The sequence below is a fragment of the Falco naumanni genome, chromosome 3 (genome assembly GCF_017639655.2).
Source record: "Falco naumanni isolate bFalNau1 chromosome 3, bFalNau1.pat, whole genome shotgun sequence".
Taxonomy (NCBI): Eukaryota; Metazoa; Chordata; class Aves; order Falconiformes; family Falconidae; genus Falco; species Falco naumanni.
In genome coordinates this window covers 6,580,891-6,602,378 of record NC_054056.1, presented here as the reverse complement: position 1 = coordinate 6,602,378, position 21,488 = coordinate 6,580,891, and the positions used below count along the sequence as shown (strand labels likewise).

The following is a 21,488-nucleotide window of genomic DNA, read 5'->3' as shown; positions in this document are numbered from 1 at the left end:
CGTCAAGAGGTGAACCGAGAATTGGCCCACGCTCTTCAGCAACCCTCGCAGACCCACGTTCCCACCTCCTCCATCCCACCGCGGGAAAAAGGAGGAGAGAAACGTACCTGGAACTCCGTCCTGGACACAGCCTGTCCTGCGCCGGCGGGTCCTGTAGCTGCGTGCGTTACTTTGGGTGGTACGGGTCTGCGGGAGAGCCTGGCAGATAGAAAGAGATGAGTTACTCGGATTATAAAACCCAAGCGCTTGGAAATCAGGGCACGGTTGCCTAGTGAAAATGGCAGCCACAGTGCGGTTGAGATCTGGGTCCCAGGTGCCTCCACTGGAACGTGGAAATATTTGGAAAAGTGAAGTTTAAGCAAATACAACCTTAAGGAGAGAGAAGACATCCGAAAACAGTGGGTGGAGAGTCACAAGACACTTCTGAGGTCTGATCGGGGCTGCCATTTTAGAACATCACCTCAGCAAAAAACGGAGAAGTGACCTCCGTTACCAGCTGGACAGTCCAAAAAGCGCGGGGCTCGGCCCACCTCTGACAACCACCCCACACAAAATCCCATTTTAACAGCACTGGTGATGGTGGTGGGGACACTTGAGTCCGGAGCCAGAGGCAAGGCAACGCGTAGACGGACCGAGTCAGCACCGGCGCCGCATGCCTGTTATGGATGAGCTGAAGATCTCGGTGTCTGCTGCTGTCACCTCAACCCTCGCGCTCATTATAAAACTTATAATATAAAATATTTATCAGCTAGAAGGCAGGTGGCAGAACAAAGGGGTTTATTCCGAAGCTGGAAGGTGGGAGGGAAGGCGGGACAGGGTAATAAACAGAAAAATTCTGAATGTATTCTAGAGCAATCAACTGCCCTGCAGGCGCGCGAACAGGCAGCTTTGCCGTTTTACAGTCTTTATAGTTGACTGTGCAATGCAGAGCAGATTCCATCGCAGCAAACTGGTCCACTGGCCTTTCTCCACAGCTGTAAATAAACTTCTAGAAAGAAAAGGGTAATAAATGATGACATCGGTATTGTGATAGTGCTCAAAGGCCTTCACGAAGGTTGGAGCCCCAGTCTGGTGCTAGAATCACACGGGAGGCTCTGTGGCTTCACTGAGACCAGTGTGGACCACAGAGCAGCAAAACCATCAAGAAACTCTCCTTCAGGAGAGCCTGAAAACTGTGGAACATGATAGAACAAAAAGTTGATCTACACGCTCTCTTCAGAGGTGCCTCTGATACTTGATCAACGCCCTGGCTTCTAGAAGGACAAAGAAGCGGAGGGAAAAACTCCTTCAACATACCAGGGTAGCCTCACAAGCGAGGCCCAGTGGCTTTACTGATGCCTGTGGTGGGCTGTAGTGTGCCACAGCACAAATATATTCCTCAGGTGTTTCATTCATGCTAAACTTTAAAAAAACCAAACTAACAACAAACCGGAGAGAATTCTGCCATTTAATCCCAGAACCATCTCAAGCAACCATCTCCCCAGCTCCACAGCTCCAGCCTACTCCGAGGAAGCAAAGCCCTGCCATCGAACTGAGCCCCACCAGAAGTTCATCGGCCACAGCTAGGGAGCTTGGGGTGCAGCTCAGGTGTATCCAAAGACCCCATCCCAGAGCTGGCAACCTCTCTACACGTGTCAGTCTTTTGGAATCTTCTTCAAAGAGCACTATGGCAGACTAAGAAACCTGGTGTTGATCGTAATGTGAAAAGCAGACTGGATTCCCCAGCCACCCACACAATGAGGAGACACTCACTTTACCAAATGTTTGTGAAAGCTGAAGCAGATTTTGGAATATGCCTCATCAATGAGGCCCTGGCACTTTACTAAATACTAAGGCATTCGATGAATCTCTAACTATGGGATTTGGGAAGTAGATGACAGTACAGTTCTTAACAACATTTCCACCTAATAGCTGAAAATCCTCCCGCCGGTCATGTCATCCCGTGTCGTAACTACCAGCTTCCCAGCAGAACCGGACAAGCCTTTTCATTGCAACGTGCCGACGCTCTCTTTCTCAGCCTGAGCGATCCCTGCTAAGTAGCATGCAGCAGTCCTCTCCTCCCCATCTCCCTAAGTGCTGAGCACGCTTTCCTCTGTGACAGGCTCAGCCCCTGGCTGCCGAGATAGGCTGGGGAGCCAGCCCAGCGCTCGCACATGGCACTGCAGGCCACCAGCACCAGCCTGGCTCCTCCTGAGTGGAAGTCTCCTTCATGAAGGTGGCCATGCCATTTAACCCAACACTAAGGCAGTTTAGGAAACCTGGTCTAGATTAGAGTACTAGAAACAGGAGTAGTGTCTCCCACTACCACCACCATCCCCCCCCCCCCAAAAAAAAAAAAAAAAAAAAAGGCTCTGCCAACTGTGTGATGGCAAATATGGACTGAATCGTTGACATGGAAACCGGACTAAAGTCAGCCGCGCTCCCTCACGCTCACACACACGTTATCGTTATCCCCAGCCTTTCAACTCGCTACAAACGTGGACTGGATTGTTACTTCAGGAATCGGGTAGAGTTCTTAGAATAAAGTATTAACTAGTGCAACTAACGAGCTGAGAAGCAATTAATCTAGTTGGGTGAAGAAGGATGCTCTTCCATTTTACTGAAAGGCACAGTATGCTGAGATATGCAGACTGGACCCAAGAACAAGAGACCCATCTATTATAATTCATGGAGCACGCTGCAAAATACGGAATGGAGTAAGGAAAGGTTATCTACTGTGCCTCAGCTTATCTGAGAGTAGTTTTGCTAAAGAAAATTACATTTCCTGTAAATATGTTTATAGTTGCCCAGCCCGTTCCTTCCAGTATTTTAGCCACTGTCATATCTAGGTTAAGCGCCCTCCTTGGCAGCTTCACAACCACCAAGATTAATATTATTTGCTGGATTTGTTTGCTGCGAGTGGCTGATGTACGGGGCATCGTGCGAGACAATGCTTATTTATCCTCTTAAAAAAATGTCAAGATATTGTATAATCTCTTTCTTGGGCGCTGACACAATGGCAGCGGGGCAGGCGGCGAGAGCTCTGCGCTGCCAACTGAAGTGGAGTTTCAGCCGAAGGTAACTCCGTCAGTTTGCTGAAAGCAGCAGCACAGCGCAAAGGCAGGAGTGGATTTTCCACGGGATTTTGCTGCTTCCCACCGAGCGGGCGCGGGAGGTTACAAAGGGAAGGGACCGAGCCCCTTCCTCGGCCGGCCCGCGAGACTCCGGTGCGAGCGTTTGACAGGGAGCTGCAAAACTTTGGATGCGCATCAAGCGAGGAGAGCGACTCGGCCTGACTCAAGGAAACGCATTATTTCAGCAGCCCTCGCTAGGAGGAGGAAAAGGCGAAGCGGAGTGCGCGGAGGGGAAGGGACGCGCAGCCCCGCCGAGCCCCCGCGCATCCTGCGCGGCGGCTGCGGGGACCGAGCCCACGCGTGTCCGCGGCCCCGCGGCCCCACCCCCGCCAGCACCGGCGTGGCCGGGGGGGCGCAGGAGCGAGGTTTGGGGCAGATGTGCGCGGATTCGGGGCTGACCGAGGGAGAGCAGCTCTCCCCCGGCGATGAAAATAAGGCTGGAGCTGGGACTGAGTCATTCCAGAGAACCCCCCCCGATGTTCGGGGGTGGGGGGCACCATAAGAAAGTGGGGGGCAAGAGCGAACCCCATTTACTTTCCACGGGCGGGTGTACACAGCGGGCTCACGGCCCCCTCACACCCCAGCTCTCTGGTGCTGAGCGCTCGGGGAAGGAAGAGTAAATCTACTTTAAAAAAAAAAAAAAAAAAAAAAAAGGGCAAAAAAGACAACCAAAACGCGGAGCGGAGTTTCTAAAAACCCCTGCACTGGATCAGGAGCCAACCGTCTGATTTCCTCCCGAATCCCACCAGATTTGGGACCTGTCGGGTGGGCTTGCGGAGCAGCCGCGTTACACTGCAATCCTCACTCGGAGGAGTTAAAAAAAGGCTTTTAAAGCTGCGAAAAGAGAAAGACCTCAACTCTGGGCCTGGATTTTTCCCAGTGAAGGAAAACTGTTATTCTGTTTCAAGTACTTGGGAACTGGCGATGCCGGGCAGGGAGGTGAAACCAGCAGCAGGGTCGGCTGCATGAGGGAGGCTGCCGTCTCCCCAGAGCTGTCCCTCTGCGCTTCTCCCACCCTCAGCTGCTCTTTTCAGTAGAGTGTTTTAAAAAAAAATCCCTCCCGTCAAATTCTGCCCTCCTAAAGTGTATTTTTAGAGAAGTTTGAGTTCAGGCGTCACGACTGGGGCAGGGGGGGGTTGCTGCGGGAGAGGCAGGCGCTGAGAAAGGAGGTTTTTTCACCCTTTTCATCAAGCCCTTGCACTGCCATTTTACCGAGGCAGGGAGGGAGCGAGCGAGGGAGGGAGCGCGGAGCGACAGACAGCGCTGGCGAGGAAGTTTCTCACGGCAACTGCGGGCTGGATCTGGAACGGAGCCTTTTGTTCCCGGCAAGTTCAGCAGGAGAGAGAGTTGGAGTCTGCTGATGAGAGGGGAGAGAGAGGGGAAAAAACCCAACCGGTGGAGAAATAAAATGGAGGGAAGTAGGAAGAGAGCAGAGCGAGCTCGTACTGAGCCGAGATTAGCTGCTGGAGCGGCGAGCTCGGTGTTCGCTGCAGCACGGCATTTATTTAGAAAGTTGGTGCGGTAGCCTCAGGCAGAAATCCCTTGTTAAGAGCATGGGAATGAGTGAGAGACCCAAGGACAAGCGCTGCTGTGCAGGAAGTGGAATTTTCCGAGGGGTTCACATCCTTCGGTGCTCTTTTTGCCAAGATTTTGTCTCCTTGCTCTATGAAGGGTGCCTCCTAGAGACATCAGGAAAAAGGCCTTAAAGATGAGGCGTGCTCTAGGTCTGTTTAAACGAAGTAATTCGAGGTAGGGGACACCTTCCCCAAGAAATTACAGCCAGGTCTGAAGACCAGATGCAACTTTGGGTACTCCCCTGCCTCCCCCCCCCCCCCCCCCCCGTTTCTCCCCAGAGCGCGTTGAAACACTGTGCATTAGGACCACGATCCCCCAATGTGGTGAAAAATCACACACACACACACACCCCCCCCCCGCAATTTAATGCTTAGCCGCTTCTCCAATATATCCTATATTCACATAAACAATTGTTCTTGTCTCCCGGTACACGCTGCTAATTCTTCACTTCAAACCCACACATGCTCTTTCCATGTATACAGACCCAGAATGCCAAACGCTATAAACTTGTCTGGATTAACCCTCAAATCGCTGACAAACACTGATCCCTTGAACAGTCACCCACGGAAGGTGGAGCAGAACTTTAATCCCTCATTATTTGTCCACTCGGTGGTGGATCGAAAAAGCAAGAGTCTGTGGATGACGAGAGTTCGCTTGTCGCACAAGACTGGGTTAAGTGCGGTGTCCTGAAAATACCGCTTGATTAAAAATGTTAATCACCTTCTACATTCTCAGCAGAGGCAGAAAAGAAGCGCCTTCGCCCCGTGTGGGGAGTGCGCGGCGTGGCTGTGACAGCAGCTCAACGAGACACCACGTGGGAAATCCGAGTTCAGGATTTAAACGTGCTTTTCCACTCCGGCCACGAGGGACTGGGCCGGGGCGAGGAGGGGGTGGAATTAAAAAAAAACCAACAAAAAACCCACAACCTTTTGGTGCTGCTCAGAAGCGACCTCTGCGGCTGCTCGGGCAGTGAAGTTCAAGAGCCCCGAGCCGAGAGCGGCGGGCAGATGCGCACGGTACCGCCGGGATCGGGAAAATCAAAGAGCAAAGGGGAAAATAATAATAATAATGGCAAGGGGGGGGGGGGGGCAGCCACCGGGGGAGCGCAATTGGCTGGAAAGCGTTATTCTGCGCTTTGTACTGAGGAGTCACACCCCAGCGATCGGAACTGGCTCAGAAGCGGCTGTTTTAACGTGTGGCTGAGCACAATGGCACTCCGCGGGGTGCGCAATTACCGAGGCATGTGCGCGGTCCCCAGGTGCTGCAGGCAGCCAGCGCCAGGTTCCCAGAGGCGCCCGGTGCCCAGCACCGAGCTACACACACACACACACAATTCCTGGGACCCGCGGGGGCGGCCGGGAGGAGCCCCCCAGAAGCGGCTACACCGACCTGATGGGCGGCTGGTCTGCCCCGGCTGGGCTAGTGGCACCGGGGCGGGCGGGCCATAGCGGAGGATGCGTCGGTAGCCATGGCCGGTGGCCACAACTTCATCCTGGTGACTTTCTTCTGGAGCGTTTCATGGAATCGCCTTGCCACCGGGGACCTCTGAAAGGCCTGTGAAAGTTTAATAGGGAAATAGCATAAGGCAGCGCACAGGAATTTCAGTTCCTCGCATTTTTTATGGTGGCATTAACTTCTACATATTTGTGAGTAATTAACAGCGTGGCTGTTAAAAGAAGATTTAAAGACAACACCCACCCCACCCCCCCCATGCTTTCTCTCCTTTTCTAAAATGGTGCAAATCTGGTTCACCTCCGACGTGACAACCACCAGGATAGTGGTGGGGTGAGAATTATGAACACCACGGTTTGTCCATGTATATAGGAAAAGACATTAAACGCTACATATTAATGAACGTCTCAATTAAAATAAATATTATTTTGCTACAGTTATTTTTTGTTCTCACACACACACACACTTTATTTTACTAAAGCAGGGAAACATACAGAAACCTTGCCTGCAGTAGATGTTTTTTTTTTTTTTTAAACGGAGCCCAGATGCTGGTCAGGATTAAGGTTACACCAAACACATTCTACATTGCCATTTTCCAAACAGAATGAAGCAGATGGAAAAGATGGAAGAGGATAAAGCAGGAACGGAGCACCGCTGAAAACTGCAAGCCCTGCACTAACGCTGTAGAGGAGTGAGCTGGGATGCCAAGGGAGACAGAAAGAAAGAAACCAGGCATATCGACTCCGCATATTGCATGCCTCACTTTTAAAATAAGTATTTTAAATTAAACAGCTGTCAGATTTTGTGCTTTAAACCTTATATTTAAAATGGAAAAAGAAAATTCAGCTGCAACCATTCACTGTAGTCTGCTTAGGGCTCAGTCCTAGAAGATGCAAAAGCCACTGGCCTCAGGCCATGGCAGTACTTAAGTATATGCGTAATTTTAAACATCAGCAGCCCCGGTGATTTTAAGCATATACTCCCTTAAAGTTAACCTTATACTCAGCACTTTGCCGGATCTGTCCACAATACTCATACCAGCTCCCAGCTCGAGAAAATTAGTATTGTACCTCTGAGAAAACAAAGAAAAAGCATCTTTTTAAATGGGCTAAAGATTTTTTTTAAATTTCTAAAAGACACCAGTTCATCCATACTGGGAACTCAGATCAAACTGAAATGAAATCTCCAGGGGAAGTTAGCTGAATCCATGCTTATTTGTCAAATACCACCATTTGGCAAATATATTCTAGTATTTTAGGTGAAACTACAGCTTAGTTTGCTCAGCACTATGACTCAGTCATATGATGTGCTTTGAAAATCTTGTGCAAAAACAGATATTAAGAGGTTTTGTTGATATTATACAGGCACACACAAGACAGAAAGAACACACAAACTATTAAATATTCATGCTACAGGGAGAACACTTAGTAATGTCCCTTCATTTCAGATGTACAAAGGCAGGCACAAATAACTGATAGAAAATTTAATAAAGCAAAACAATTGCAACATTCCATGTAAACAAGGTGTTGACCAGCTTTGAAACATTCGATCATGAAAGGGTCAGACAGAAATTCTACTGACCTACCTTTCAACAGTCACCCGCAAATGTGTATTTCAAAATCTTAATTCTGTAATCTAACCCACATGGGGAGCTTTAGGACTTCACGCGCGCACAGAAGTCTGCATGCAGGGATGTGACTGATTTTCTGCTTTTAAGGCCTCCATCCTGTAATCTAGCTCAAGTGAACATGGCCTAAAAGTAAAACTCTGTAACTTTACCTCAGTGAAATTCACTTGCATTAGAAACAAAAATTTAAGCACATTCAGACCAGCTTTGCTGGAACTTTTAGAATTTGCTACTGGATTTGTGAAACAAGGTCATTTTAATCTAACAGTTATCTCTGAATTTAAAGAGGCCTGCAATCAAACCTTAGCAATATTACTTCTCTATAAAGGCTGATATTATCACATGCGCTTTCAGTGAAACAAAGGCATTGGTCAGAATTGTTAACGTTCTCCATAAAACAGAATCCTGAGCTCCAGACTTATTGAAAAATCATTTAAAAAAAGACAGACCTTGTTTTCAAACCTTTATAAAAATATTGAGTATATCTGGGCAAAAAAAAAAACCCAAACCCAAACCAAAATGACAAAAAAGCACACCCCAAATCCAAGCATTTAATGGTCGTTGCTTACATTCCTACCTTTATAATGAAGTACCTGAGCAGAATGTGCTCAGAAAGGTTCATATTCATTACGTGTATGGGTAAGGAGTGTAACTACATACATTGGGAAACAAAGAATCTAAAAATATTATTTTTTCCTACCTTCAGGAAACATGACCTGGGTTTTCCAGTGGCATGGGTTCCTGCAGTCAGAGAGCACTGCAGCCCTCTCGATGTAATCCTGACCCTCCAGAGTCACGATCTTCTTATTGTCTTGTTTTTCTTGTCTATTCTGAGACTGTATCTTCTTAAGGACTACCTTGCACAAATGTGTAGAGTAGCTGGCACACTTTCTGTTTAAAGACAGGAATGATAGCAGTGAATAACGCTGAAGCAGCACAAGGAATGTAACTTCTGAATGTCAGTGTTGCCATGGGCTGTAATAATCCACTGGTAGTCATCAACAGTTGCACAGGATAACAGAGTCCTGGATTCAGTTATCACTGGTTAAGAAACTTCTCATTATTTTTTTTTTAAGGACTTTGCAGTACTCCAAAATTCATGACTTTTTGCTGTATCAACAGCCATGACATAGCATCTTTCTTTAAAAATACCAAAACCAGCAAACCCACCCCCCCCCATATCAACAAACAAAACCCAAACAAAACATGAAGCACTACAGTTGAGTTGTGATACAAATGAGAGAGAGAGCCACCTCTAGGGGTACAAAAATAATCTAAAATTGACGTCCTATTATGGGGAGAAAGGGAAAAAAAAAAACCCCATCTCAAAATCAAGCCAGAGACTTGGAAAGTAATGTCCAGACAACTAGAGACTTAACTAACCTGACCTCAGCAAGATGTAAACCTTAAGTTATTTTTCCCCTGGAGGGGGAAAAGATGTAGAGGAAAATGAACAGATAAAACGCAACATAGATTTAACAAAGGCAATCATGCCAGACAAATCTGATTTCTTTCTTTGATAAGAAAACAGATTTTTCTTGGTAAAGGAAAACACGGTTGATCTCACCCACCTAAAATTCAGTAAAGCATTTGATCTGCTGCCATACGTGAAAATACAAGTTAAAGTGGAAAATATGAAGATTAGTGCAAGAAAAGTTTTGTGTGTAAAAAATGGCTAAAAACCCCAGGCCGAGTTGTGTTGAAATGGGAACTTTTGGGCTAGAAAGTGAGTGTTTTAAAAGCTCCAGCACTGGTCTTAGAACTGGCGCTATTTTTTCAAGTGACATGAGCACGACGCATTAAAAAAAAAAAAAAAATAGAGTATTAATACAGCTAGTCACTGACAAAAGCACAAAGCATCAATACAGAAGACTGGAATATTGTAAATGAAGAACTGGATGAGGTTCTGGACCAGCACAGGAATCCTGAGGAACGGACTGGTGGAATGCAGTAATAAGATTAATGCAAATCACAAGGCTGTTCACACAGGGACTAACAGCCAAAATTCTTGTAAACTGGGAATTCATCACAGTTAATATAGAAGGATGAAGACTCAGAAGCAATATTTAGTCACAGAAGTGACTAAAGATCACAAAAATGAAGATGACAAATGCGATCTAAGGATCAGGTAAGGCACATCCAGATGTTATGGCAACAGCTCTCTTGCAGAATTTTTGGTAGGGTTTATATTCAAGAATGATAAGTGAAAACTAGAATAGTCATAGAAAAGGCTTCTTAAGACTGTTGGAAGAGCAAAGAATCTATCGTAAGAAAACACCAGCGTTTCATTTCAGCTAACTCCAACAAAAGAAAGGCCGAGACAGGATAGCATTCGTTTGTATACATAGATTACGGTTTGAAGACAGGTATTTAAGCTAAAGGATTATGTTGGCACTAGATATATATAAAAGCCCGAGTACATTTAAGATGATAGCTAGAATAGAATGTCTTCCTATTAGAAAAATTAGATTTAAAAAAATCCTTCTAGTGGGGCTACCAAGCTGAAAGGGACTAGCTGTTTTATGCTGGTGCATGATGTCCTTACGGACAAAATGAGAGATGAGTGCCTCAAAAGCCTGGCATAAGGCAGCCAACAGAGGCTCCTCCAGCTCGGTGTTAGGAAAGTCCAAACAGAGGGATGACCAACACCAGCAGCCCCCTCTCCAAGCTCACCTGCAACCCGGTGGTTGATTAACAAAGGAGATACTTACGATTAGTTCACTGGGGCAAGTTGGAAATGTGTTTATTGTCACTGGAACAGATACAGTGGAGAACTCTGACAGCTTTGCCATTAATTTCCCTGCTTTGCATCAGTGAAATGAGAGGAAAAATCTCTTTGCAATATGTGATGATACATTTATGGTGGTTTAAAAGTATTCAGATACTATAGTGAAAAGTGTAATGAAAATCCATTACAATTAGTAATTCTGTATTTACTGCAGCACTTGAATTATATGCAATAAATAAAATATGTAAGCAAACATCAAATAACAAGGATAAAAGGAAAATCTGAAACCAACATTCGTTGAATGAGACAAGAATTTGAGAAGGCAGGTTATATGATTTGATTTAAAATTAGACACTGTATCAGGTGCAAAGAACTGGATTAAGATGAGCAAAAGTGTAAGAACAATGCAGAAGAAAACCGAACACCCTGCTCAGTTCCCTGTTAAATTCATCCGGGTCACAAAAGCGTAAAGAAGCATGAAATACAGAGAGCCAATAACATGTAGGCTGACCCAGCCCTGGAGTACGCACAAGCTCAGCAAATTCTCGGTGTCAGACAGTGCTTGGAGAACTAAGCAGTGATCCTAGTTGCATTCAAGCCTACACACACTGTCACCTCCATAGCGCAATGGTCCTCTCGTTCTGCAGAGAACTGTTGAAAGAACAAGCTTTTCAAAGGGTAAAGCTTCCCAAAAAGCCGAAGTATTGCACTTCCTCCCAGAAGACCATAAAAGACTCGCACTGTATTTCTAGTTTTCGCTAACAGCTTTTCGTTTCCATCATAAGTAACATCACCAGGGATATCTATCACCAATTTCTTTCCATCTAAGGTCTCTTAATCTCTCTGGACAAAACATACCTGCTTTAGCAGTACTTTTCCTTAGCAAACAAACCATGGCTGCCCTTCTTGGGATCTTCTGTTCTTAACTGTTTGACCACTGGAGATGTTTTTCATAATTTCAAACACACGGTGTTCCATGCTGTCAAAGACCTGCCACTTCTTCATCTTTCTATCAACGATAACAGGCTGGGGCATGGAGCTGAAAAGCATCTGCAGGTTTTTTGGCAGGGGGGTGGGGTGCTCCCTCTTCTTTTCCAGTGTTCTGACCAGATGACTGCATACCTCACCTCCATAAATTGTATCTTCATGTCATTAATGTTTTGGACAAAACCAGAATCCCGTTACTTTTCTGTTGTGGGTTTTTTTTCCTTTCTTCAAATGCCTTTCAGATTCAACTTTGGTTCACCTCAAATCTAGCAACTATGTCTATTATATTTTAAAAGGGACATCAACAAATTATTCCGTTTGTCTTGTTAATAGCAGGAGAGTAAAAAAATTGAGCAAGAAACTTATAATTTAAGACTCCCCATTTGCAAGCAAACAAGGTCATATTAGAACTTATATGAAATTAACACTTTCTGAGTAATAATAAGAGAAAACATAATTTCAATCCAATATTGAAAATTAACATTATCTCACAATTCCTCTTCCACTGGCAGGCTGACCCAGTTGGAGTTCACAAGAATAGTGCATTTGAAAAGCTGCCTCAGATCTTTTTCTTCCCCTTGTTTTCAGGCATGACATTTTCAGTCGCCTTTTTTTTGCAGCCAAGGATCAAGACATGAGCATGCACAAGGAGGGGAGTAACTGGCTGGGCGGCAGCACTGCACTAAAGAAGCCAGTGGTCATAATGGATCACAAACTGAATTTGAGTCAATGCAATAAAGATAATACATCACAGAAATATTTAATAAGGCTGCTTTATGTAGGACACCCACAACAATTATCTTGCTCAACTCAGTGTTGGTGAAATCTCAGCTGGAATATTGTAGCCATTTTCAGGTACCACATAAAAAAAATAAAACCAGATATAAACTAACAGGAAAGAGCACAAAACAAGAATGCGGGGAGGCTGAGGAAATCTAACCCCCAAGAACAGACTGAAATACTGGATTTGCTTAATTAAAAAAAAAAAAAAAGAATAAAGAGAAGAGAAAAAGGAGAGAGCTCATGTGAGAATTGAGAGGGGACAAAATACCAACAGTCTATTTTGTTTCAGTAAAGGTCAGCAACCAAATGTTCATGTCCACTGAAAGTAGAACAGGTAATAGACTTAATTCACAGTAAGATTTGGCAAAGTAACAAAAGTGACATTTAAACAATGAAAACACTAGTATGGGAAGTTGTAGAATGCCCTTCATTTCAGATTTTTTTTTTAAGCACAGGATACACAAACATCTGTATGGGATACAGATAAGCATCTCTCTCTCGTCTCAGAGTTGTGATGGGATCTAAGGACCTCCTGATGTCCCTATGACAGCTATATTTATTATTACAGCAAATAACAGGAAGAAGAACACTGCTGAGAAAGGATTATTTCAATTAGAAAAGTGGACTTTTAAATGAAGAACACGCCATTCTGGGTCACTGTCTCAGGCTACCCTTTCAGTAAGTTGGAGGACGTTCTTGCAACTGCCAGCTCCAGAAGAGATGCAGGAGCGCGTTAAGTGCATCGCTTATGCAAATACATACGCACTCTGAGTTTAGAGTTTACAAGGCATTTCAGATCAAATGTTCTTTGTTTTATTAATTTTATTTTGCTAAGTCAAACTACTTTGATACACTTTTATGTAAAAAATGGCTTTTTTGCAGAGGCTTTTTCACTGGATGTCCGTAACATTGAAACTGTCTTTCCATTCCTTGCTTCTACCCACTTTTCGCTGCCTCTTACGGAGGTTGTACAAAACAGGGCAAGCTCATGTTTCGAATGAGTTTGTTCTTAACAAGTTTTGTAATACCATTCTACATCCATTCAATGGTAAATCACCTACACTGATGAGCAAGGCCACTGTACAACCATTAAGAAGTTGTTCTCTGTGTTCATAAATTCTTTCTCCTGGCTCGACAGACCATGTGTATTCCTTGAACCCCCATAACCCCTATTTGATTCAGGGACTGTACCTGGGGAAAACTCTAGGTAATTTCTTATGTGTTGCCAAGCTTTTTGACATAGAAGATCAACACCTTCTCCAGATATATACAGTAAAAAAAAAAAAATCCTGTGACAATAACCCTGACATAAAACTGGCTAGTTTTCAGTTGGAAGGAATCAGAAATGACGCTTTTCCACAGACAGCAACGGGCTTCTGCACGTTAAGGGATGTCTTTAGTTTGTATTCTGCCTGTGCAGCCAAGATCTGCACAGGTTTCTAGGAATGCAATTTTGTCATCCTGATGTTTGGCTGCCGCTACTGGCCATCCCAGTTCTGCACCAGTACCCAGTGCTATCAGTCACCACTAGCTGACTGCACCCAGAAACAGTACACCACTGGGTAAACCACTCCAGATAAAATCCTGTGTAGAAGTAGCAGGTTGGTTTCTCTTTGTGCATTTCTTCTGTTACCAAGTAGCAAAAGTTCTCTGAAGCCACAGAACTAAATCTTTCCACCTGTGCAACCTCACAGGAATATGCATTGTAATGGATTTACCCATTTCTTCTTCATGCAACCTTGCAGCATTTTGAAAAAGAAATTGTGTCAGCAAAAATCAATGGATGCCATGAGAAAAGGAATTGTAATTTGTCAGGTTGACCCACAGAATCCTCAAATTCCTGAGAATTCCCTGTCAACACGCTCTGAAAAAAACCACGCAGCTGAGCAGCAGAACACCACTCCATGGGATAACTGCCCAGAATATTCTGAGAGGTAAGTTAATACAAGAGAGAACCAGAGAACAGTGCTCCCGATTAACACTGAAAATACCTTAAATCAGCATAACAAAGTGGGGTGAGTGTACTTGTGCTCCATATCGTTAAATAGCTGTAATTAGATCAAACAGACTAGACTGATGTATCATCCCTTTGTAGAGACGGCCTCAGAAGATAGGTCAGAAGCTAAGTTCAGTGAAACAGTTTTAGTACTGCAGCTTTTACCTAACAAGACACAGCCACACACTCACTTGAAAGTAAATACTACTTGGTAGAACTGCTGAATTCCAAAGAAAAAAGAGTTTCTAGAGAAGACAGCATTCTTTATTAATACCCTTAACTTTTGTCAGTAATAAAACTCTCCTAGTTGACTTGATAATATACCTTTAGGATAAACAATGTACAACATTTTGGTTACAAATTCATTTGTGTCAAGGCATTTGAAGGTCTTTATTAAGTGTTCCCTTATCAATTAAAGTGTCTACACAGAAAGGGTGAATTCTAATTTGCTTTGTTCTTTCAGAATCTTTTAATTAAATTTAAAGAAAATAATGTAGAACGACATTGCATGAAACATGGTTACTACATTTCAGAGATGAGCAAAACAGAAGGTAGCAGATGGTATGAAGAGGATATATGTGAAGAAATGTAAATAGTAGGAAACCTCACAAAATCAAAAACGTAAGGCAGAACTGAAAGTGTGTGCAAGACCCCTGGGAGAGCTGAGGAGATGAAGCAACAACTGAGCTGAAAGATACCAGACTTTCCTTACTCAGAAATGACAAAACACCAAGAGGAAGCTCTAATCTAGCAGAAGGAAAGACCCATCGTAACGAGGGGAGTCGAGACTGTTGTGAAGGGTCCTTAAGGTAAATATGGAAGGAGGGGAGGAAACAAGGACAGCATTGCAGGTGCCAACAAATATATTCATCAAACACTCTTTGAATCAAAAAGAACTCTCTCAACCCCAAACTATTTCAGAACTGTAATCAATAAGTAATGAAGACATTATAAAGGAGCTAATAGTAGAAAATAACCTTGTATTGAACAAAGACAAGATGAATTGTTTAAATTAGGCAGAAGATCAAACACAGAGCAGCTTGGTAACTAATCAGAAGAGTTCTAATCATCCTAAACAGCCGCAGCGTTACGATGGGGTTAGGAAGGTTAGGAAGAGACAGAACCTGCACTCCAAGTCACATGAATCGCTGTGGCTGCACAGACTGGTAGTCCTGTCCGATAAAGCCTGAAAAATGAGCGAGCAAATTATGACGTATCTGCATATCATAGCAGAGTCTGGTGAAGACCAAGAAGGTCCTTCTAATCTTTTGATAAAGAAGTTATCAATAACAGACCAATACTGTCAAATGGAAGCCACCAAATACTGCTTTGATGTAGAGGGTATTTAAGGGCAAAGGGAGGCACACTTGAGAAGTGGGGCTTAGTCGATGACTGCTGTTCAGTTGAAGGAATAGTTGGAAAATGGTAACTATTCTAAACATTTATATTTCAAATAGTTGTTAGAAATTAGAAAAAAAAAACAACCCACAGTTGCTTCCTCTTTTTGTGGAGGATTTCTTCTGGCCAGTGACAGGCCCGCGGAATTTACCCCTAATTTATGAAGCTGTCAGAATTAAACCCAATGAATATTCTACCAAATACGAGAAGTAGGGGGAAGGAGAAGCTAGTGACCTGGTGTTACAAAAGCACCTAGCACCGGCATTCAGAAGTCAAAGAGCATTTTCTTTCTTTCTTTGCACCAAAAATACTGCCATCTTAAAGATATCTTTACACATCTCTGTCTCCAACAGAAAAGCCAGAAACTGCAATGAGAGGGATACTGATATGGAGATGGCAAGGGTGCAGAGTTTGGTTGACAAGTCTCAGGAACTGCAAAGAGGAACGGCTGGGCCACTGACTGTCTTAACACAGTTAACACATCTGTTTACTAATCACCAAAGGTTAAACTCAGTTAATAAAACCTGGGAAGCTGAAGAGCTGCTGATTTCTGAAGTGGCCCTTCCATGCAGCTGCACAGACTATGGCATCAGCACCAGGAAGTAACATACCTTGTTCTGTGAACCGAGAGAGTGTGTGCCGAGATGACAGCAAACTGCCCAGCAACCTGTCTCCAGCTCATGAAAAATATCATTGCGTTCTGAGCATCAGAAAAAGCGTAACAGAGAGAAAATGGCAGCGCCGTATGCAAAGGACAACATTGAAGAAATATGGGACAACTATCTAAATACACTGCACGATTGCTGAGCCCACGGAAGTCAGCCTCGTGGTGTCCCTCCATCATGAAGATGCACTTGGTGACAGGTGGCTCACTGTCTCATGCCAAGTATCTTTCCATAGCATAACACCACAAAGTTCACTGAGTCTAAATCACAACTATTCTCATTTTGTATCTTCTTCTGCCGCAAGTTCAATTTGTCTAGGTGATTTATGAGGTGAACTCCAGCTATGCAAGGCTCCTCTCCTTCTGAATGGAGGAACAATTCAGATAAGAAACAAATCTCTTCTGAGTTAATAGAGGAAACTGGACTTAACCGCATTTACTAAGGTATTTATTACACATCGAGGCCAGATGAAGCTAAGCACATTTAATACATGTAAAACTGCAGATAGCTGCTAGGAAGAGCAGGAAACAAACACAACAGATTCACAAGTTTCTTAATAATTTAAATGAAGCCACTAAAGTAACAGAGAAGCAAGAGTTGCTGGCAATAGCAACAGATATCTATCAATTCCAGCTTGTTGCTTACAGCAACACACACGCCTTGAGAAGCAGTTGGCTCCATGTCCCCTTGGATACCCTCAGGCTGAGGGACTGCTAAATTGTAATCAATGTGAATGCATAACCCCCAACAGGCCCTGTGTTACTTTCGCGGCTGTTGATTTCATAAATTGTCTTGAGGTTCTCTGTCATCAACAACACTCTATATAATTACAGAAAAAACTGCAACTTACAGGCCTGGTCCTGTGAGCGATGGATGTTCTTTGATGACTCAGCTGTTCGTGGGGGATCATCAGCACTTTGTAGATGGGAGGCCAATGCTAAGAGATAATTTGCAAGAAATAAATAGCTATGGTATAACTTCAACTTATCATTATGGAAAAGACCATGCGCAGAATTCTTAAAATGCAATGAAATCACAGAATTAAAATTTTTAAGCGTAAAAACCATTATTAAGTCATCCAAGTCCATTTACAATTATTGATGGTAAATCCATCTACTCCAGATGGGAAGAGGTCACTCTCTTCTTTTTCCAGGGCAAGTCTATGAATAATTTGAGTGATTAAAGCTCAAAGCAGGTGTGAAAATGAAAAAGACCAGGAAAGCATACGGGAAGGAAACCACACGCACATGAAGATACTTAGCTTTCATTCTGGAATCAAAAAAGGCACCCTCCATTCTCCCCAGCCCGTACAGCCACAAAATACAGACGAGTTTGTACATTTTTTCCAAAGGAGTTGTCACTTTTAAAGGCACATCGAAATCTTATTTTTACTTTTTAGGTCTTCCTCCTTCTATCAGAGATGACCTAAATTTTGAGCTGAAGTATTCACAGGATCCTTGCTTGGAATATAAAACAACAGCAAAAACATCAGGCTGCAAAAGAGGCAAAATAATAGGAGGGAAAATTACAGTGAAGACCTCCCTGAATAACAGGAGGTCACAAACACTGCAGAAATAGATGCTGAAGTAGTACTATCCAGAGACAGTGGACACAAAGTGATTGCATTTACAGCAACCTAGCAGAAGACAGGTGGGCAGGATGTGAATCAAAGCAAACGGCCACAGTTCTGGGAATACCCAACAGTTCTCAAAATTTCCCCTCAAATATATTGCTGTATTCTTTGTGCAAAAAATATCAGACATACCAAAATCCAAGCGTCTCCTCTTACGAAAGAAAAAAAACCCAAAAACCAACAAACTTGAAAGCTTACTAGGAAAGTATTCAAATGGAATTAAACAGCTGCAGAAAGGGGTAGAGGCTGTATTTTATATGCCAAAGAGAAAAATGTATGGAAAACACATATACGACAAGGTAAACAGTAGTATAGACTACTAAACATTCACGAAGCTCATTATTAAAAAAAAACCAACAAAACCCATACTTGCAGATACATTTATTGTTTTATTTTATCATCTTAAGCAGTCAACAGAAACTAAGATTATAATCTGTGCCTTTTTAAAATTCCATTCAACAGATGTTCATAAACAGACTTGAGCCAAATTTCAGCTCCCCAAAAGGATATTCAGCCAGAGAACTTTTACAAATGGATGATAAAGTCCCGCTTTTTCCCTTGTAATGATTGCTTTTCTGAGACATCAAATCCTCTCTTAGCCTCATTACAAGTTCCCACCAGCATAAAACATATTTTTCATTTCCATTTCCTATAGTATTGTTTTCCAAAAATGGCATTGACGTTCCCAACACAAGACAACTTTCCTTCATTCCTTTTTTTATGTCATCTCCTCAATACAGTATGAAGTGATTGTCTCGGGGACAAGGCTCTGTTCTTTTAAAAGGAGGGGAAAAAATCCAACTGGTACTAATAAATATTTACTTAATGTAAAGAAAAAGGCATTCAACAATTAGGTATGAAAATTAAAGAAAAAAAATTGGGTGTTTGGAAAGGCAAAACTGTAAGAAGTTCAGTCTGTTTTACAGGAATGACTACTCAATAGCTCCTTTTGGGACACAGTGAGATTGCTTCTTTAAAAGTATGCTCTAGAAATACCCCCAAATCACAGAAATTTTAAGTCACTTGAGGATTTAAGATGCAATATAAAATTAAGAAATATCAGGACACATAATGGAAATGGTGGACTGGAAACAGTGTTGCACTTACTTGCTTATGTTAAAAGGGGAAGGAGGGGGCTGAAGGGAAAGGTTTTATTTTTACTTAATTACTCTCAGTGTTCGCTGGGGACTCCTTCCACAATGTATTTTATATTTGGGCCTAAATGGAAGCAGGATTCAGCCTTGATCTTACTCCTTATGACAATATGTTTCTTAAATTAGAAGTCCCATAACTAGAATGTTGACACCACTGCTAATGTTCCTCCAGCACCTGAGAGTCTCTTATCTGTTATCAATCAATTAATCCTGGAAGCAGTTAGCATAGGGAAAGAGATTGTTTAAAATAAATAATTCCAGAAAATACTACTTTGTAGGCTTGTAGCATCTTTCATCCAAGTGAAATATGAAGTCTGAAAACACTTAAAAAAAACCCCAAACCCACTCAACTTTGAGGTATTTTGAAAATGATAATACATTAATTGAGTGAGCATCCACCTGCGATGCAATTACAAGAGTCTCCTACTGCAGCATTTCACACATATTCAATCCACCTTCTGGTTACAGCTTACAAGTTTGTGGTATGTAGAAGGAACAGCAGAGCTGGTTAAAGATTTTCTCTTGCTTCACATACTCTGCAAGCTTCTCATTAACTCATACATGACTTTAATCAGTGCTGAAGCACACACTTCTTTCAGCATGCATCAGGACTGGTCTGGAAAAAAACCCTTACTCAATAAAATATTATTATAACCATGAATTAGTAAAGAAAAAGGCAACCTTTTCCTGAAGTGACTGCTGAGTTTCATATATAAAGGGTTAAACCGACCTTCACTGATCCAGAAGAGGTAATAAAATAGAACTTTAAGGACGAAAATGGAGCACTTCAAGAGATTATGATGAAGAGCTATGTTCAAGATGACAGAAGACAAACCCTTATTCTTAAAGCACAGATGCTTCTAAAACAAGAGCTCACACATTTTAAAAAGCACATTTCCAACCCATTATAATGAATAAGCAAAACGAGGGGAATCGGTTGTGGTTTGGGTGTTTTTTTTTCTTGCAGGGCTGTGGAGCTCAGAGGAAAGGGGGCATTCACTCGATGTGCTAGCAGACCAGATGCATGCTTTGCACTTATGCAGGGCTGTGGAGCTGGTATTGGTTGGTAGGGGGGAGAGAAAACAGAGTAAGCCTGAGAAAAACCCATCAGAGCTCCTGTCCTCCCCTTTCAGCGTTAATGGGAGGGATACAAGTCTATGGGAGCTGCAGTGGGGGATGGGGCTGGTAGAGGGGGTGGGGAGAAGCAGAGCAAGGCCTTACAATCAGCAGCAGCTCTTGTTCTTTCCTTTCAGCGTTAACAGGAGGATGTGAAGCTCGTGTAGCTGGGAATGGGATGGGGGAAGCAGAGCAGGATCATAGTTTAGCTTTTGTCCTCTCTCCACAGGGTTAATAGGAGGACACGAAGCCTGTGTAACTGGGATAGGGGGAGGGGATCGGGAGGGGTGCGGGGTGTAAGGCCTTAGATCTCAGTTTCTTGCCCTGTTCTCCCTGCAGGGTTAACGCGAGGATGTGAAGCTCTCGTCTAGGGGCAGCTTTAGGATTTGTGGGGTCCTGTGCGAAGTCAAACAGCCGGGGGCGGGGGAGGGGGTACACACGGGACGGGGACGGGATCAGGGGCAAACTTCCCTAAACGTGGCAGTGCAGAGCTCTGCAGACCCAGAGATGAGGGGAAAAAAGAAGAGCCCCGAAGTTGCCCGTGGGGCGGCAGAGGCCATCGGCAGGGTGGGGTGAGCCCAGCGCCTTATCTGTGAGGCGCAGGGCGGCCGCCCCCCTCGGCGGGCGAGGGCCGGAGCAGGGCCCAGGTGTGCTGACAGGAACGCGGGCCCCCCGGGACGGGGGTGGAAAACCGACCACGGGCGGCGGGGCGGGGGGAAGGCGCAGCCCCAGGGCCCCTGTGGAAACTGCTCCGAGGGCGCTCACCTGCCAGGAGGACACCGCGTCGTGTGAGGCGGCGGGGGAGGGCTGAGGCACGACCCCAGACCCTCAACCTTAACCCAGGGGGAAAGTTTCCCCGAACTCTGCCGCTGGCGGCGGCGAGGGGAGCAGTGGAGGCGGCGGGCTGCCGGCCGCCCCCTCAGCGACACGCCGCACCGGCCCCCCCGCCGGGGGAGGGGGCGCTGTTCCCGGCTCCGCGCCGCGTTTTCCCGCTCACCCCTCCCTCGCGCAGAGCTGCCCGCACCGCCTCACTTCTCCGCGCCTCCGGACCCCTCCGCCGAGGCCGGCGCTTTTTTTTTTCACCTCCCCTCCCCCCCACTTCCCCCTGACTTATCCCGGCCGAGCCCGGGGAGTGAGGGCAGGGGGGAGAAACACTCCTCTTCTCGTTTCTGTAACTGTATCCAGCTAAGGGAGAACGGGACGGTGCCTTTTGCCGCGTGAGGCAGGAGAGGCCGTTGGGACTACTTGGCGTTCCTGCCAC

At 44.5% G+C, this 21,488-nt stretch overlaps 1 protein-coding gene and 1 long non-coding RNA gene across 4 annotated transcripts in view; one reads left to right on the top strand and one right to left on the bottom strand.

Moving 5' to 3' along the window:
- Positions 1-21,215, bottom strand: part of ARID1A (AT-rich interaction domain 1A) — an 83,202-nt gene extending 61,987 nt beyond the window's left edge. Inside the window, exons 1-5 of one of the 2 annotated variants that reach the window (XM_040585692.1) lie at positions 20,993-21,215; positions 17,175-17,261; positions 8,468-8,658; positions 6,078-6,242; positions 108-198 (exon numbers count right to left, since the gene is read on the bottom strand). Coding sequence is in view for 1 of the 2 variants with exons in the window: in XM_040585691.1 (XP_040441625.1) it covers positions 108-389 (282 nt within the window). In the remaining variant the exon portion in view is untranslated. Of the gene's footprint in view, positions 1-107; positions 3,694-6,077; positions 6,243-8,467; positions 8,659-17,174; positions 17,262-20,992 lie in introns of those variants that run through there. The other variant, XM_040585691.1, reaches the window with a different exon arrangement.
- Positions 13,873-19,378, top strand: LOC121084334. 2 transcript variants are annotated; one of them, XR_005826690.1, is made up of 2 exons: positions 13,873-14,199; positions 14,795-19,378. It is a non-coding gene; the product is annotated as an uncharacterized LOC121084334 (long non-coding RNA). The 2 variants fall into 2 exon arrangements; XR_005826689.1 differs by having other exon boundaries at positions 14,725-19,378.
- Positions 21,216-21,488: the final 273 nt, after the last annotated feature.